At 43.1% G+C, this 19,118-nt stretch overlaps 1 protein-coding gene across 2 annotated transcripts in view; it reads right to left on the bottom strand.

Moving 5' to 3' along the window:
- exoc2 (exocyst complex component 2) overlaps positions 1 to 19,118 on the bottom strand; it is a 37,827-nt gene that overhangs the window by 10,915 nt on the left and 7,794 nt on the right. The window contains exons 2-11 of one of the 2 annotated variants that reach the window (XM_079266915.1): positions 17,530 to 17,687; positions 15,354 to 15,530; positions 13,880 to 14,006; positions 11,788 to 11,901; positions 10,368 to 10,492; positions 5,629 to 5,709; positions 3,937 to 4,082; positions 3,107 to 3,188; positions 2,887 to 2,989; positions 1,854 to 1,972 (exon numbers count right to left, since the gene is read on the bottom strand). In XM_079266915.1, the coding sequence (XP_079123041.1) occupies positions 1,854 to 1,972; positions 2,887 to 2,989; positions 3,107 to 3,188; positions 3,937 to 4,082; positions 5,629 to 5,709; positions 10,368 to 10,492; positions 11,788 to 11,901; positions 13,880 to 14,006; positions 15,354 to 15,530; positions 17,530 to 17,647 (1,192 nt within the window). In that variant the 5' untranslated portion in view covers positions 17,648 to 17,687. Of the gene's footprint in view, positions 1 to 1,853; positions 1,973 to 2,886; positions 2,990 to 3,106; positions 3,189 to 3,936; positions 4,083 to 5,628; positions 5,710 to 10,367; positions 10,493 to 11,787; positions 11,902 to 13,879; positions 14,007 to 15,353; positions 15,531 to 17,529; positions 17,694 to 19,118 lie in introns of both variants that reach the window. The other variant, XM_079266916.1, reaches the window with a different exon arrangement.

Raw genomic sequence — 19,118 nt, 5'->3', positions numbered from 1 at the left:
TGAGAGAGAGAGAGAGAGAGAGAGGGGGGGGGGGGGTCAGGGAGGTGTAGTGGATGTGGTTTTCTGATGGTGGCTGTTAAAGGGCTGCCTGGGTGGAGTGATGTTTCAAGAGGCACGGGTTTCGTACTTGGGCGAGAGGTGAGCAGAGAAGACCGGGGATGGTAAATAGCTACCAGGTGTGTGTGTGTGTGTGTGTGAGAGAGGGGAAGAGGTGTGGATAGAGGGGCTCCCTGTGTGACAGCAGAGGGGACAGGAGACAGCTGGCTGTGGCAAACAACGAGAGTAGAGCTGACAGAAAAACAGAGGCATTGTACGCAACTTTCTGTATGTACGTCTGCTATCATCATTGTCTAGATGAAGGCCATCCTCACCAGAAAAATGACAGTGTTGGTCAATTGCTTAAACAATTCTGGGTACCACGTGGAGGTTTTGACCCGTAGTCGTGCAGAACTGTGTTTATCTATGGAAAACGCCCCAGGGTACCTTTAAAATGACCCAAATTGCCATTTTCCTTAAAAGTGGCCCCATGTGGTTGTGCAAATAAAGACTGTCCTCTCTTGGTGGCAGAGGCAGCGGGACGTTTTTCATACCTCTGCAGAAAATTCTGCGCAACGGGGTCGGGGAGGATATCGACGGTGCCGACTGCAAGTTATGTCCTGCCTGCAGGAAGCAGTCAAGTTTGGTTTCTTTTTAATATGAAGGTGATCTTTCTCTCAACTTAACCAAGTAGCTTTAGTTGCCTAAACTCAAACGGAGCTTCACCATAGATGTGGCAGATCAGGAAACACTTGTTTGTCTTGTTTGGAAAAGTCATGTCGGTCATTTTGGAAGATGCTGACAACTGACTTGTTGTTTTTTTGGTATGAGGACTTGTTGCTCACAGTAAATGTGTCTGTTTATGCGGTGTCAGAATTGTATTGTATATTTAATAGTGTTTAGATATAAGGTTTCTCTTGAAGTTTATTTCATGTCTCAGACTGTTATATTAAAGTAAATAAACTGTAAACGCAGATCTTTGCAAAGCAGCAATTTTCAGAATAGTTGGGTTGCAATTGATTTGCATGCAATTTTAGTTTCACTCCCTGCCACATGGTGCTCAGCTGTGGAATGCATGTGTGGACTGAAAAGGGGCCATCCCTGACATGATGATCAAGCTGATATTTAACTGTTGAGAGGCAGGGAGCACACCAACCCCCAGATCCATCAAGCCTGAGCCCCGGAAACCACTGTTACCCTTAGCATTAGACATGTTTATGTTCCAGCTGCACTATGTGAAGCAGCCACCCACTCACAATGTATTTGTATGGCTGTCTTTGTGGGAGTATGGGTGTAGAAGTGTGCATGTGTGTCTAAGCGTGGCTGGCAAATCGCTGTTCTTCCTGAGCGGACGGTTTCACATTCACATTTTTTCTGATTTAACAGAGGAACAGCTTAATTGGGGTTAATTGTTCCAATCCATCCGTGAAGCTGCGTGTGTGTGTGTGTGTGTGTGTGTGTGTGTGTGTGTGAGCGAGAGAGTTTGCGTGTGTGTGTGTGTGTGTGTGTGCAGTAACATGTCAAGCCCTGAAACCCAAATTCAAAGCCAATGCTCCCTCACTTTCATCTTATTCATACGTTCATAAAACAATAAACATGCGGGCCTCGAGCAGAGCAGGGGAAGGCGGTGACGGAGAGGGGAATGCAAGGAGAGAGCTGGTACGACGGAGAGGCAGCTGGCCTTCCCTCTGTCCTCAGCTACCTTCAGACCCACATGACATCCACCAGCCGCTTGATTGGAAATGCTAAATAGGGGCTTTTCACTTCATGTGTAAAGCGAGTCATGTCAGACGTACGTGTGTGTGTGTGTGAGTCACCTCTCTGGCCGCTGATGAACTCATCTCTGCAGTTTTGCATCAGCTGCAGGATCCACTTGTGCTGAGCATAGATGCACTGCCATGCTGGGTCGCCTGGAGCGTGCAGGTCAGACAGGTACCTACGCGTGCACAAACACACAGGTGTGAAAAATGTACATAAAAACAAAAGGAAAAGACCCCACAGCTTTTCTGCTGGCTTGCTGGTGCAGTAGACACTAGAGGAGACCAGAGCAAAACACCGATCACGGCAGAATCTATGAATTCTATACACAACCACTTCACCCTCTTACTTATCTCTCTATCATCACTCTCCCAGGAGTTTACTTCCTGGGTATCACTCAGTGACCTGTGGGTTGTCAAGATGACGCACTCTCTGAGCTGTGGCCTGGCTCCCTCTACTGTTGTCCTATGAACTACAGACTCATTTGTTTCTCATTAGGTGGCATCTTTCAAAAGATTGAGCAAGACTCACAGGCACAGAACGCACACATGGACAGAGCTCCCACCATGCACGGCAAGAGTAAACAGGAGCCGAGTGGGCGTTCAGAGCCGTGCCTAATGCAGCAGGATGAAAGATGTTGCCGTGTGGTTGAGAACTGGTCTCTGTGATCCTGACAGGTCGGTCTTAACAATAATAAATCGGGAGAGACCACAAGTACGAATGGGCAGAGGGCTAGAGGGGAAAGAAAGAGGGAAAGAAAGGCAGGGAAGAGGGAAAAATAGAAATAGAAACAAGATGATGGGACAACAAAATGCTGAGCGGATTAGTGAACAGGCAGACAGAATGAAGTGGATGGAGGAGGAAGTTCTGGTAAAACGATAACACAGATTACAGAAATGTCTTTGATTTATATTTGCTGTACGCAGAGATTGTGTGACATGTGTGAGGAATAAAAAATTATTAAAAAATATATATTTAAAAAAGAAAAATACTGCTTCACATGTAAATAATAAACCTGTTGTTGACGACTGGGAGGAATACAGACAGATGGTATGAAATGTCCATCGCAGGATTATAAAGTTGTAAGGAGACCTGATGTATCTCTTCTGGTCGTGCAGTGTCCACGGGGTCTGCAGCAGTTTCTCCAATAAGAGACTCCTCAGAGCTCCGATCCTCATCTCAACCTCAGCATACACTAGAGCAGAGTAACAGCAAAACCATTGTATTCAATATAGAGAGAATAATTGAAAAACAAAAAAAATGATTGATTTTATACTTCATTTCATTCATTTATTATAAAAAATGGGTTTACCTTTTTTGAAAACAGGGACTTCAGTGTTGCCAAAGAGAGATTTGGCTTTCTCATAGTCATTGATCACCACATCATAATCACCCTGACAGAGAAAAGTCAGTTCAGTTAATAACGCAGCTCAGTGTTTTAAAACTCAACAATCGTGACACACATTGTCTATTTGAGCCTCTCTAGCTCCACCCTCGATGACAGCAATCCAAGCTGCGGCTTAAAACTACAAACATACTGGGGATAGATGTAGTGCAGTGGAACACTAAATCAAGAAGAACTTTGAAGGAACAATTAGTAATCAAAAGAGCAGCTTCACAATAATCACATAATGTTGAATGATCCTTTTTCTTCTAGGGCTGTGTGAGTTCTCAAAGCAGCTTGAAAAAAAATAAGTAAAGTGACTTGAGGTGAAGTTACATAAGGTTTTATGACTATTGTTCTGCTGGGTTCTAATAAGAACCAAGGAATATTAAGCCACAGGACTCAAGCATTATTCTCTGTTCACATATCTTCACATTTGGCTTAAGATTAGTTTTTATCAACACCAAGATTTAAACAATAGCCTCACAAATAACCAGACCTGAACACTTTATTCTACGGGTTTATTCTAAGGTCTGAGGAGTGCAGACTGTAAAACAGATTTTCACCTCCTCCTCCACTCAGAGAGCTGAAGGCTTTCCCCTCTTCATGAATGATCCAATATCTCACTACACACAGCTCAAATGAGAGCATTTACAAGTTTACTGGTGTACGGGGCAAAGGGAAGCTGTATATATTTCGGCACATCAGCTGTTCTTTCCACTGTTATTTTGTACACGCGTGTACTATGCGGATAGTACCTTTTGGATATTGCGTTCAATGTTGAGTGGCAGGTTGAAGAGAAACTTGAAACGTTGCAGGACGTTGAGTGCATTGCGTGTGGAGTCAGCTTTGTCTTTCCGCCCCAAGACCTCCTGGAACAGAGTATCTGCAGTATCACTCGCTCCTACGAGGCACACGGGGAGAGAAAGTGTGAGTGAGAGCAAAAGAGGCGGGAGCAAATGAGAAACTGGGACACTATGAAAATAAATGTTGATACCACATTTCCCCTTTAATGGCGGTCTCTGGCTTTCTTCCTGCTCTGTATGCTATCGGACACAGTACAGTCGGAGCCGCTACGGAGAAAGTGACAGCTATCTCTTATTCACACAGCCGAGAGGAACTTTTGCACGGCCAACTGGCTTCGTGGGTGGCCTCGGATGTTTCGTCAAATAGGAAAGAAAAAACCGACTTCTTCTAATCAAAACAGAAACCCCACCCCCAAAACTAAATCCTTGAAGGAAAAACAGCATGGGACTGAACAGAGGACAAATTCTAATTTTTCACTCGCCAATATGAGTTGTCATGAAAACATTCTTATTTTGCGATTGGCTGATTGGCGCTGCGTGTCTGACGTATGACTGATTGGGGGGTGAGCGGTGGCCTGGACCCACTGGGCCACGGGGCCCACTAGTCTGGGGGCTGTGGGGATGAAAGCTACGTCCGGCTTGGTGGTTTGTTTACTCTAGACTCCGGGAAAAGGACCTGCTTATTGACCCTCCATTAGAGGAGTCACATTATCATGTATGGAGATCTGCGTGTTAAACCGGTGCTGATCCAAAAAGGCGACTGAACATACACACAGGGTACATGTGTTCTGTTAATGGACGGCATATCGGTGTGAGATAAGTTTGCCGGCACGGAGCGTAAGACTGTCTCGTCTCATAATCACTTTGACCTTTTTGCTCTTTGAGTTTTAATTTGAATGTGTTAAAATCAACCAAAGGACAGAGCGTAAAAAATGAGTCAACGCAATGTGAAGGGAGAGAATAACAACACAAAAAGAGCTCCTCATTCGAGAGAAGGCAATCAAACAACAGATAAAACTGAGTATGAAGCTGTTGTTTTTTTAAATGTGTTTTAAAAATGTATATAGGATTTGAGCGTGGGCCTTTGTAAGCAAAAGCCCTGAAAAACATTGAAAATTGATCACTGAGTGCATCTGTGATGTCAACTGAATCAATGACCTGGAAGATTTCCCTCTCTGAATTCTATCTTATGTAAGAAGAAAATTGTAGGAAGTTTAGCCAAAATGATTTTAAGGGGTCGGGTATGAAGACCTTTTTTGGAGAAGAAACATTTTTCGAAGGGTTGCTGAAAATGAACTTGCAGAATGAAAAGTAAAGCTAAATCAAAGAATGATAAAGGATTGTAAAGAAAGAAAAACACGTACTTCTGCTAAGTGTCCCAATAGATTTAGTTACTTTTTTATTGACAAATTCAATCTGTTCTTTTCAATGATAATGTAAAGAACACTGCACTGCAGGTAAACTCAAATCTGATTTCTCAAACCAGCTTGAGATAAAACACACATGACATCAGCAGTCAATGCATTAACTGGATCATGAAATGGGGCCTTTATGTGCTAAGAGGATGTGTTCTGGGGGAAATGTCCCAAAAACTAAACCTGCACATTAGTAATTTCTCTTGGGGCTGAATGAATAGATGCTTACTATTGAGGATGTTTTCTAGTCGCTGGGTCATCGATCCCGCCACTCTCTCTGTGCCATCAGACTCCAGCCTCTGGTGGATCGCTGCAACACATCAGTCAGTATCAATTGTAAAGGACTGTGATGGACAACACACACTGTAAAATCCACCAAAATAACAATCAGGGAAATATAAAATATTAGCAATGGATGTTTGAGTTGGGAAGAAATGTGGAAAAATCAAAAGAGCGGAAAACGGTTTTCCACGCTGCAGATTAACCAACGTGTGCAATCCAATTTCAGGAACCGAAGGTAAAACAATAATCAGGCCCTACCCCCAGTGATAGATGGGAGATAACCTCGCCGGTTCTCCGCCCACAGATGCTGCCGTTGAACCTACCCCCCCTCCTTGTGCCTGTTCCCACGCAGCAGCAGTGACCGTGCCCCAGCGGTAACTGTACTGGATCAATTCACCTAACCAAAGCCATTAACAGCACCGTTTTTGTAGTCTTGGGACATTTGGAGCCCTTTGACCTGGAGGTAATGTGAATCTAAAATGTCTCAACTCTCTGAAAAATAACATTTGGGAGAGCAGAGCTGGAGGTCTGGGTGCCAAAAATGACTGCTGCTAAGGGGGGGGGGGGCTCTGATGGCTTGTATCCATCACTTAGCATGAAGAGCTTTACGCGGGAGAGGGAATTCGAAAAGAGGGAATGAGGGGAGAAAAAAGAGGCAGAGCGAGTGGTGTGGCTACCCCAGTGAATAAATAAATGGTGTGCAGCAGTGGGAACCTGGGTGCTGAGAGCTGCAGTGTGGGTTTGTTGACAGAGAGGAGGAGAGGCAGAGGAGGCTTAGGAGACCTTCCCATGCATACTTGGGGAGCGACTCAAATATGCAACAGGCAGACATCTCAAGAATGAAGTTAAGAGACCGAAACATGGAAACAATGAAAGAAATCTATAACGAATGACTGTTCTCTCTACTTCCCTGTCTTCTCCCCACAACCACAAATGCTCGCTGTTAGCAGAGCTTGGAGACAGCGGAGGGAGCGGGAGGCAAAGTGAAGGGGGCGAGTTCTGTAAATAAATATGTGGGTCCGTTCTGACAGACAGAAGCCTCAAGGCACGGACTGAGGTATTCCTACAACGCACTGTTCCAACATGCCGTTGTCTAATCAGTACGGACGTCGCTGGCCCTCTCATGGACCTCTCGCTGCTCGCCCGGCCAGCAGCAAAGGCAGCCAGATCGAGGTTAGGACAAAGGCATGCAGACGTGGACGTGTATATGGGAGAGCACAGGATTGATAGGGCTGGACACACAGGAAGACTAAGACACACACACACACACACTGCAGGTCTGCTTCACGTCTCCCCACTCCCCCTTGCCCTGCTGCCAGCTGTGTGTCCTCTGCATCTGTCACACAGAGAAGGGCTGATGACGTCACAGCTAACCTAAACATCACGCAGCCAGGACCTGAGGAAGAGCCGCTCCCGCTTCACTTCCTGGAACCATTGAGGGAAAAGAAAATGAATAAGATTAAAAATACAGTGTCCCTGGATTCTAAAGCTGGAGATGTTTTGACTCCTGCCGGGGCTGGGGGCTCGGGGAATAGGCCCTGGGAAACTGGCATTTTTGGAACACGGTAGCCGTTCTGTTTCCTGCATCACTGGGAGAGACTTCCTGTCCGCACAACAATGAAAAATCTCAAATTTCAACATTTTCGTAGAAACAACCCCGAAGTCCCTGACAGACTGTCAGTCAGTCAATCAGCCAGAGGCACGGCTCAACTCGTCACTGAGGCGCCACGATCACGCAGTCGCCAAAACCGTTCACCAGTCTGTGGTGGTTCACATGGAGCGCTGACAGGACCACTTGTTTCTTCACCGCAAAACCAAAAATCCTTTCTTCAAAACAACTACAATGTGATATCAAACAAGAAACCTGCCAATGGGGTACGCACAAACTTTTCTTGAAACCAGCATAGAAATCGAGAAAGAACAACTTGATATATTTGATTAAATGCCCATTTGGCCTCACAACATACCTCCATACTTTCTGCCCCCAGTAACTACATCATCTGAGGTACAATGAGTTTAAAGATCTAACCCGTGTCTTCATGTGAACCCTGTCTGAACCTGAGATCCCGTGTGAGTGATGCTGCATTACTTCTCTGGCTGAAAGCCTCAGATATACAGTATAATGTAGTGAACTCTAATCTGCCCGGATTTAGGGTTCAATTCCAGCTAATACAAACCACTTTTAAAATACACGCAGTCCTGATTATGATGCATTGGTAACGCTTTGTCTTCATTTTAGTTCAGAGTTGTCCAGCCGCCTTTATACATACTGTGATATTTAAGTTAAAATACATATTTTAACAACATCCCTTTTTTACTCTTCTCGCTTTCCTCCTATATTTGTATATTCATTTTTGGTTTGCTTAAAAGCTGTTACACAATGAGATATGGGCTTGACATTTTGAACTATTTTCCCCTTATTAATAAGCAGAAACCCTGGAATTCATGACACTGCCATTGGATTGGTCAATCGGGTCGATGACACATCTGCCTAATAAGGTCAGTATCGGGCCCCATATCTATCTGGTGGTTGTGACCGGATCCTTAATGCGCCAATAGTGCCATTTGGATAAACGCTTCTGCTAAATGCAGGGATGCTGATCTAGAAGCAGCTCTTTCCTAATACCGTGCACATCTTTTGAGGCCATGCAACTTGATAGTACACTTCTAAATAGTCCTTTGGAAGCTCAAATAATACAACCCCAGCATAAAAAGCTGGCTGGAGCGCCCAGTCTGGTTTCTCCATTTGCAAAAAAAGTCAACATTAGCTAAGTAATCCAAACAGGACCGTCATTAACACGATTTGTGGATTGCGGATGCAAAAGCCTAAACTGTGTGCTTAAAGGTTCATAGTGCATTAAAAAGAGACCGGGGATTTTGTTTTGCCATTTCTGTTGGAGATGATTAGCTATACTGGAGAGCAATTAAGAAGCAATTAGTGGGGACAAGAAGGAGAGGGAGGGAGAGAAACCCCACGCATATTGAAGTCCTGCTATTTGCTGTAAATATTTTCTATCCGCCTCATTTCTTCCCCCAGATTTGGCTTCCCCTCCTCGTTTCCACCTCGCCGGCAGCAGTAACACTTGCGTTAAAAAGTAACTCCAGACTTCCATTAAAGTCATCAATAAAAATCTCACATGCGAGCAGAAGTGAAAATAAACAGAAGAGGAGACCAAAGCGTCTTGATGGTGATTGAGAGGGCATGGAAGCACGACAGCAACTTCTGAACCAGGAGAACACACAAGCACCCTGTTGAAATCCAGCTAATTTCTCTTACATTTTCACAGCTACAGCTCAGGTGAGGTTCATTTGGATCAACGTAGAACAACAGAGACCAGCCAAACGCCGCAGAGAGACACAGAAAGGATTCACAGTTGCTCAGACAGATGTGCAAACCGGGCCCAGCCGCGAGCTGTTGCAGAGCGGTCTCGAGCTGGCTGGCGGATAGCAGCATGTCGGCTGGGATGTCGGCTTGGCTGATCCTACCTAGTATACAGAATATCTCCACTTGAGCTATCCAGTCTGGCCTACCACTTCATCTTTTAATGACTGGGGAGCCCAATCGTGGCCGAGAAAGGATGTTTTAGTGCTGTAATAAATCTTTCGTATGATATTCGATCTTTTCTTCTTTCATGTTACAGAAGTGACATGTCAGTGAAAACCCAGTTGCCAATAAACAGGAGTCTAATTCTGAGATGAATGAATAAATAATCCAAACAAACAGGTGTTTGCAAATGTTTCATCTCATAATCATCTTCTATTCAGGCCAATACAGTGAATCCCATCCTGGCACACAGGTCATAAAGCATCATTGTGCCCTCTCAGTTCACTTAAGTTCATCCATGGTGTATTGCTTCCTCCGTCTGCAGAGACTGTACACGTCCCATTGGGGCAGCGGGCACCCAGTAGGCACGCTCAGTCTGAACGTGAGAATGGCTGCGCATTGTTCCCAGTGGTCATATTGGGTCTGTTATCAGCACTATCAGTCCTAATACTCTGGCCTGCATTGTGTTGGGCTGCTCCGTTTATTTAGATTCAGCCACTAACAATGAAAACATAGCCTCTCTCCCAACCGGGGCACAAACACACGGAAAGCAATAATAATAATAATGATGGAGGCAGAAAAAGTGTACGTATAAATAGTAAGGGGAAGAAACTGAGCGGCTATGGTGGGAGGAGAGCGTAAACAGACAAAATTATGAATGATGAAGCGAACAATTGATTTGAAGTACCTGGCAGAGCGACAGCAGTCAGTCAGTCGCTGCTACCTTGAAATCGTCTTGGCATCTGGAGGTTAATTTAGCCAAGTGTGCGTGTGTGTGTGTGTCCACTTCCAGGCTCTAGGGAGACGAGAGTGAGACCGTGTATGACAGGTGAGAGCTGATCTCATTTTGATGAAGGTGAATTAGCCGTGTTGTGGTTGGCTGGTGAAACTGTAATACGAAGTGGAGGGTTTTCACACAGCGTCCAAATGAGCCTCTTTAATCAACCACTGCTAAACCGCATGTGAAGGGGGGAAAAATCCTGACACACACACACACACACACACACACTTGCACGCTTTCGAAAAATCAAAAGCTCTTTTCTGAGCAGAGATGAAGAGTGATGATATGGAAGTTTGTGTATTAGTTGTCAAGACTTTTGGTGCAATTCCATAGCACACAACAGTGTGTGAATCCCTCTCACCTGCCAGAGCGTCCTGGGCCTCAAAGAAGGTACTGAGGCCTCCTTTCACATAGGCCAGACTGCCCTCATTCTTCTTAGTAGCCTGCTTCTTCAGATTATTGGCTGCAATCTTCAAATTCTCAAAGCTGAGGAAACAAAATGATCATGCCGTCATACTAAGGCCTAAGACACTATTTGTCGAGTCAATCAATTATTTTAGTCTTTACAATGTAACATTCTGAAAAAATTGTTCAAGATCTTTAAATTGCTCAGATTTTTTATGTTAAACATAGAAAAGCAGCAAATCGTCATATTTAAAAAGTCAAAACCAAATTCATATATCTCAAACGCAATCACACACATTGGGCCAACGTGAGAATGTGTGTGTGTGTGTGTGTGTGTGTGTCCCGAGTGAGGCTTCCTCCGCAGGAAGAAACAGTCACCCAGCGAGGTCCAAACAGAGGCCCCTGGTCACGCTGGATCCTGGGGTCTGGGTTACTGGAAGGCTAAGCAGGGGGAGAGGAAGCCAGGAGAGTCCAAAATAACTCTCCTCTGCCCTGACATGACAGTCGACGAGACTCGGGGCTTTTAGGTCAGCGGGCTGACTTGTCAACATACTGAACTGTTCTCTGAAGGACCAAATGTGGAACCACAGCCAAGACACATTAACCTCAAAATGAACGTCATAAACCCAAGCACGACAGGTTCTCTGTACGTTTTCACCCGTGCATTCTGTCGAACTAACTTTTTGTTTTGTCACAGTCTGTACCATAGGGCTGCAACTAAAGATTATTGTCATTATCAATAAATCTTCTGATTATTTTCTCCATTTGGTCCAAGGTGATGTCTTCAAATATCTTGTTTCGTCTGACCAACAGTCTAAAAACTAATATTTACAGTTTACTATCACAGAAACCATCTACATTTGAGAAGCTGGAACCTGAGTGTTTAACTAATAAACTGTCAAAAGTGTTGCAGATTGATTTCCTGTCGATTAACTCATCAATTAATAGACTAACTGCAGTTCTACTGGACCATAATCCTGTGTTGAGGTTGGTGAGGGCAACACAAGGATTTTCCTGCCACTGGTCTCACCTGCCAGCCAGGAGCTTGACTGGAACAAACCATTAGGAATCTCTCGCTCAGTGACCAGGACGTGCCAGACTCCCACTGTGGTTCATTACTGTACCACGCTAAGCCACAGGAAATGAATCCTACACCTCAGTTATGACTCATTTTTTTGTCTTTTGTGTATCGTGTCTCGTTACTTCAGTTGAGGACAGAAACAGATTAGATTAGGAAAAAACATGTTGTTGGGCTGTAAATTATAACGCATGTTGCTTTCTGGAGAGCTTCGGTAAAAGGGAGTCTTTTTTGTCCACTTTCTTTTTAAGAGTTATGAGGGATGGCAGCTTAAGATTAGTGATAAAAAAGGACCCACCTGGAGCCCATGTGGTTTTCCATGAGGTACCAGGTGGCAGAGAAGTTCTCACTGGTGAAGTCTCCACTCATTCCTGGAAATGTCAGCTCTCTGTCTTTCTGTGGGAGTTTGCCTCTGAAAGAAGACCGATAAACAAAGATGAACACAGAAAAAAAAAGGACAAAGAAGAGCTATATTGTATTAAAAGATCTACAACGTACAGTATGAACGAAAATACAGAGGATAAAATCATGCCGTGAGAAATATAAATGTAGAAATATATGAATGACAAATTGTGAGTGAGAAGGGATTGGCAATATAATTGTGTAGATTTGTGAGATCATATTTTTCTGTGATGTTGGAGTCAGTCCTTCCAGCAGGGGGCAGTGTGCAGCCAAAAAGTACCCAGGCTGGGAGAGCTTGGCGTGGGAAGTGCAGTGTGAGACGCCTGGGTGCCCCTGGAGGACCCAGCACTCATTAGGGAAGCTTGATCTCTGCTAATGACCCGTGGCCTACACAAACCAACCCCCCCCCCCCCACACCACCACCACCACCACCCACTGTGCTGCTACACATACACACACAAACACACATGTAGAAAAACCATCACACGGGCAATACAGTATTATGGTCCACGGTCTGTGAAACAAAGAAAACAACATACACTTGGTGACGTATGAAAAATATAACTGCAGGCAGAGATCTGTATCAGACCAGAGTTCATCTTTTGGAAGTGATTGAAACTCTTCCATTATTTTCCGTGGGATGAAATTCATGCTCAAGTAAATTGCTAAATGAAGTGAGTGCATCTCGTGTAACGTGTTCAGTTTGCTGAAGACACAAAGTAGAACGGTTCTTAGTTTTTTTTTGCTATTAAAGCTTGGAAGTTCAGGGTCATCAGGGGTTCTACAAAATCATTATTAAAGCATTACACCTCTGACAGAGACTGTGGCATGTGTACCAAATGACCAGATGAAGCAGTTTCCTCTCCAGACCTGGATTGGTAATATATATATAGATATCTCATGGAAAATGTATCACTCAATTTATGTGTTCAGTCCTCAACTCTGTTTTCGGTGACTTGAAGCTGTGTTTTACTTCAGTGGGTTACACAGTTAAAAACCCACGTGTAAATCAGTTGCTAGATGCACATCATCAACAATATAAACTGAAGTTACTGCAGCTTTGTCTGCAACAAGCCATATATTAAACTTACTTGGAAAGGTCAGTATTACTTGCTTATATTGTTTGTTCAAGAAAATCCAACTACACTACCTAACAGACATTATCCTCCTCCTATACCTTGGATCACTATTGCCTATATTTTGTAGTTGAGCACGTGAGAAATATTTAGCTACACCATAGCTCTATGTACAGACTAGTTTTTATGATTTTAATCTAGCGACTTTTCAATCTCCACTTATAAACCACTTACATTATATCTAGGCCAAGTGTGACGTTACAAACAGCCGGTGCAAAAAAAAACATCTACAGCTGAATCACCACCCGGTGACATCACTATACAAAGATGCGCACAAGAGCGAAGCAAACAAACATCTGCTCGGATTAAATACGTTGAGCAGTATTTGGTTCTCAAACTGTCTCTGTGTCAGATCAACACGTTACTGTCAGGGAGAATTGTGAAGGCGTTTCACGCTGGAGACGAGTGAAAGGTCCAGCCTGTTCATGGGGGTCTCCTCTCTGGCCACGAGCGGTCACTTATATATATATATATATATATATATATATATATATATATATATATATATATTACAACTGCTGCACTCCCTGTCCGGCGCGTGGGAGGCAGCACCCACGCTGCCTGCTCCAAGGCGGTACAGAAACATGTGTGTGGGTCGCTGCCTTAGTTCTTTCCAAATCCCTTTTCTATCGCTGTACTCTCTGCTTTATACACAATTATTCTGTTTCCACTCCCTGTGAGCAGCGGTTAGAGGCTGTTCAACCATTGCTGTGTCGGCATAATATTTCAAACGCCTGCATATGGGGAGAGTTTGTTTCTGTTTAGGGATGTAAACCATGACTCAATGACTAGAGCGTGTGTTTACGGCGGTGTGATTGTGCTGCGTGTTGTGTGCGTGCTCTCTGGCTGTACTTGTCTATCTCGATGCCCAGTGGATTGCTGGGTCGCAGGGAGAGGGGGGAGATGCCTTTGTTGCGGTCGGTCCTCATGTCGTAGAAGTTCATCTCTTCCACCCACACGGCAGACTGGTCCAGGATACCTGCAGGACAGGAGGGGTGAGACACACGTTAACGAACACCACATCACAGATGTGCACTCACACACACACACACACACACACACACACAGACTAAACTCTGTCAAACATACAAACACGCATTTATGCAGAACCACATCTTATGTTCTATGTTTTTTATCTATTTAATGTCTTTGTTTTTCCGTATTGTACTTAAACCAGTGCAAATTGTGTCTACTCTTCTCTGTGCATACGTCACCTATTACATGTCTGTACTGTAGGTCCTCTATAGGGCCGAGGAAGCTCAACGCACTTTAGAAACTAACTGCAAATAAGCAAAAAAATTAAGTAAATGAAGAGAACATCTCTTCTCATTTTAACACACGCATTGCATTCAGGAAAACCTGGAAATAAATAAAACAAGCAATTTGACAACACATACACATGAAGAAATGTCCTGTGAATACAGGAGTGCTTCAAGTCATACACAGAGACATATACATTTATTATATTCTGCTCTGTTATTTTATTGTATTGAGCATCTTTCATACTTAATATTTTTAGGTTTACTCTGTAACTTTGTTTGCTGCTGCTACAAACAAATTCCCCCCCGGGGATGAATAAAGTATATATCCATCTATCTGTCTAATGCTGTGTATAGTGAGTATTTTCAATAATATTGGAATCATGTTAATCCTTAAATAAACATTCTTAGCTCATTCGAATTCAGCAAATCCCATCACACGACCAGGTGTGTTCATCTGCTTTTGGCGGATGGGTTTTTCCAATTTGCTTGTTTTTCATCAATTTAGTATTTGTTGCCAAAGTGTTGAACAATACTTTTTTATGCGCTCATGTTTGGTCGAATTCAATATGTTTTTTAAGAACATTTGAGCACACAGTAGGATCCCTCTGCTGTTGCTCTTCCTGTTAATACGATTTTGGGAAAAAAAACAAAACCTTTATCAGGGTTGTTGCAAGAACAGACTGTGTCAAACAGAAAGTAAAGCCCCCTGGAACAAACTTCAAATATGGGCATAATAACCTTTATCAGCAGCTATTTTGATCATCAAACAATTGTTTGTCTTCATTGCTTCAAGCCAAAGCACTGGTTACAGCTGCTTAAATCTGAGGATTGTTGTATTTGTTGGTTTGAAAAAATAAAGACGTCACCATGAGCTCTGGGAACTTGTGAAATGCACTTTTTATTATTTTCTGACATATAACAGATTATCAACTAATAACAAAGAATTTAAAAAAAGATTTAATCGCTATTATAAATAGTCATTAGCTGCCGCACTAGTTGCAACTTTTATCTGCTCATGTTTTCCAGGCTAGCAAATAAAGCAGACGTTTAGTCTCGAGTCTTACCAATCCTCTCTGGTCTGATCAGTTTGAAGGAGACGGTGGAGGTGCCCAGACCTCCAGACTTCGTAGTAACAATGATCTCTCCCTTGTCGTCTTTGGCAGGACCCACGCGGCACACTATCTTGCTGGCTGACATCCACTCGGCTGTCAGCAGGCAGTTATGGCCGCAGATCGACAGACCTGAGACGGAAGAGAAGGGGGGGGGGGGGTGAAATAGGTGAGAGATACAGCCACAGAGTGACAGCACAAATAAACAACATGGAGCACCGACACACACACGGGCAATCTATAACAAGAGGAGCTCACTCAGACAGATTTGCCGTCTATCAGCAAGTTTCGTCAAACTGTCACCAGGGGGGTCAAAGTTGAAGTTGGGGTCACGATGGGTGTGGGTGGCCGTGACCTTCCTTCCTCTCACTCAGCTCCCTTAAGTTAACGTGTGTCACTTCAGTGCTAAGTGGCCCATTACTGGCACAATGTGCACTCTGCCCTTACATCTGTCGTCCTCTTTTTAAACCCTCTCGAAAACTGTGCGGACACTAGAGGACAGACGCAGGGATTACTTTGACAGTTCCAGCCGAGGGGATTAAGAAACTTCACGTGTGTAAAATCTAACATGATAAAAGCTGATGAACAAATAGCCCATAAAACCGTGAATAATATGGCAATTAGAGCCCCATTTCCTGCCTCTGTTCTCTACTGGCCACTTTGTTTGAATCCATACGCACTCGCTCACATTTGTGCATATCTAATTGTCTAATTCCATGGCCTCAGGGACATTCATGGTCAGAAATAGACCCGTATCACTGGCCAGACCAAGGCTTTCCAAGCATGGAGCAGTGTGTGAGTTTTCTGGACTGCCCCCCCCCCCTTCCCCCGCCCACCTCATTGGCAAACATTCGGGAAAATATCGGCAGAGAAAAAGGTTGACGTTCAAACACATAATGAGAACAAGATGGAGGTAATCCATCTGTGTGGCTCATGAAAATAAAATAAAAAAAGACACACCAACAGCTCTATTTTCCCATTCATGCATGTTGATAATCTCTTGAGTTTCTCAAACTAGGCATAGAGTATCTAAATATTTACAGAAACAAACATGTTGCTGCAGAGAGAGAGTTGGCAGAATTGCCACAGAAGAAGCAAAAGTGAATTCCATTAAAACGCAATATCTTAATATTAAATTGGAGGTTTTCAGTTGCTCTTTTAAAGTTGCTGGACCGTTGTTTTATTTAAAGACTCACATTAAATATTTGTAATGGTCCAAAAAAATCCACAAATTATGTATCTCAAATTATAAATAAACAATTAAATAGTGAAATCGATTAAAAATGTTTGCTTTGTGTCAAGATAATTCTAGTAACTTTACAAAAGAACAAACTTCCGATTAAAAAAATACTTATACTGTGTTATAATGCAACATAAATTTCAACATGTATGAACACAGCCTGTTTAAATTAACAGTTCAATTGTATCGACAAAACTAAACTCAAGTTTAGCCGTTTTTGTACTCAACTTATTAAATTGTCATGAAAATGAAACCTAAATAGTGAAAAAGTGATGAAATTCTTCTTCCAGAGGGGAAACAGAATCAGGCGTCCTGTCCATTTACGTATCATATAAACAAAAATAAACTTTACACCAGCCTGTTTAAAAAAGGGGCCGCTGTGGTTTGTTGACGGATAAGTTAATAAAATCAGTTAATACGTCTCAAGTTACAAAATACTCGACGAAGCAAGGATATGACAAAAATAAAGCTGCTATATACACTCAACATCAATGTCCCTCTTTTTCAACAAAAGCGACAATCACAGAGATGGAAACGATGAAAATCACCACCAAAGAATTAACATTTACGCTAAAACAAATAAACGTTAATTACATAATGTGTTGAAATATTACACATCTGTGTGCTGATCTGAGAAACATCTAAATACTGTATATTTATCTTGATATATTTGTTGATAAACCTACATACATAATTAATTAGGAAAGACGAAAGAAAAGATAAAGGGTAGGACTGTAGAGGAGGAATATGAATGTCTTCATGTCCCCAAGAACATCAATATTACTGAACAGAAAATCATTTAAAAAAAAAATCAAACAAAGATAGAAGCTACAACATTTTATCCAGACAGAGCTGCGTGTGTGGTTCGTCGTGTTGTTATAAATGCATTACCGATGAGGTCGACTGGGCCCGTGCCCAGGTTTTCTCCACGGATGGTGACTTTGGTCCAAGCCGCGCCCTCCTTGGGCGAGATGCCAGTGACCAGCGGGGGCTGACGGGCACGAGACATGGTGGCCTGAGGCAGACGGGAACACTGGGTCGATCAGCACCTGGACCTGGAAAAGAAGATGTATATAAGAGGACACGGAGAGTAACACAACACTCAAAAATAAACTCCACACTGACAGTTCAGCTAACACATATGAACAACATCTTAGTGTTAAAATAAATAAATAAAGGCATAGTGAATACAATCATTAGTTAGAACCCTGGAAGCTTATGAATATATAACATAGGCTAATTTTTGCTGTAGAAATGGACAGACCAAACAAAACACCTACACCCAACTGTACTATCGGCAGTAAACAACACCCACCAGATCTTTATGTCAACATGCAACCCTAGCTGTTGAACAACGTTCTCCTCATCATAATAAATACGGTAAAAATAAAATATATATTGTTTTTTAAACACAAATATTCCGATTTTTTGTTAGCAAAATCCGAGCATTTGGCTGGCAGCTAGTGTCAACAGTCCCGCCCCGTCGGTCTCCAAACAATGTATGCATTGCAGCAGTTATCTCTCAGATAATAGGAAAAATAGAGAAGGGGGCCAAGAATGAAGGAGCAGACAGAGAGCAGGCAGGAAAGGAAGAATGTAAACCTCACAGCAAAGGATAAATAAACCTGGCCTCCCCAATCATTCCGCATAAGCCCACACAATACAGTGCAGATTATGGTACCAACAAAGAAGCACCCATGCAAATCAGTTCATGTTGGGGCTGAGCTAAAAAGGGGAAAGACTCCAACTGAAAAATTGAACGGATGCATTTCCGCAGCACAGATGTTTGCAAATAAATTACTGCCAGGTCTCAAAAGGGGGCTGACCAATCTGGACTCAGTCTGAGCAAGTCTTCCGGCCTTCTGCTCCGAAGCCAAAACACGTCCTCCGCCAACAATGCAGGAGTTCACACGGACCGGACCTGAAGACAAGCTCACGGCGGTAACCCTTTGTACAGTTATATGGTCACTAATTAGGTGTAGGCGTACCAATGAGGTGTAAGAAGACTCCCAAGTGTCAACAATGGCGCCAACATCAAAGGAAATCAAAAGCAACGGAGCACGACATTGATTAGTCTACTTGCTGGAGAGACTTTCCTGTGTTTCAACCACTGCAAGCATCAAGAGCCATAAACCAGGGCAGCTGCAGCTTTTTTCTTTCGTTATATTAATCACATATTCTATAAAATGGTAAAAAAAAAATTGTGAGAAATGCAAATCACGATCTCCAAGAGATGGATTCATCTTTAAATTGCTAGTTTGGTGAGGCCAGCAGTCTGAAACTCAAACATATTTTGATGTAAATAATATAAAACAGAGAAAAGGAGATAATCCTCACATTTGAGAAACTGGGAAAAGCTTAATAAATTAAACGATTAGTCTGTACTGTATCTTTACTCGAAGGGGAGCGAGACCTCATGGGGGATATGCCTGATATGCAGAAACGGTTACAAGAAATCAGATTTTTACATATTACGTTTT

Source organism: Melanostigma gelatinosum (assembly GCF_949748355.1).
Source record: "Melanostigma gelatinosum genome assembly, chromosome: 4".
NCBI lineage: Eukaryota > Metazoa > Chordata > Actinopteri > Perciformes > Zoarcidae > Melanostigma > Melanostigma gelatinosum.
Note: the sequence above shows the minus strand (reverse complement) of the source record. Positions and strands in the feature narration are given on the sequence as shown.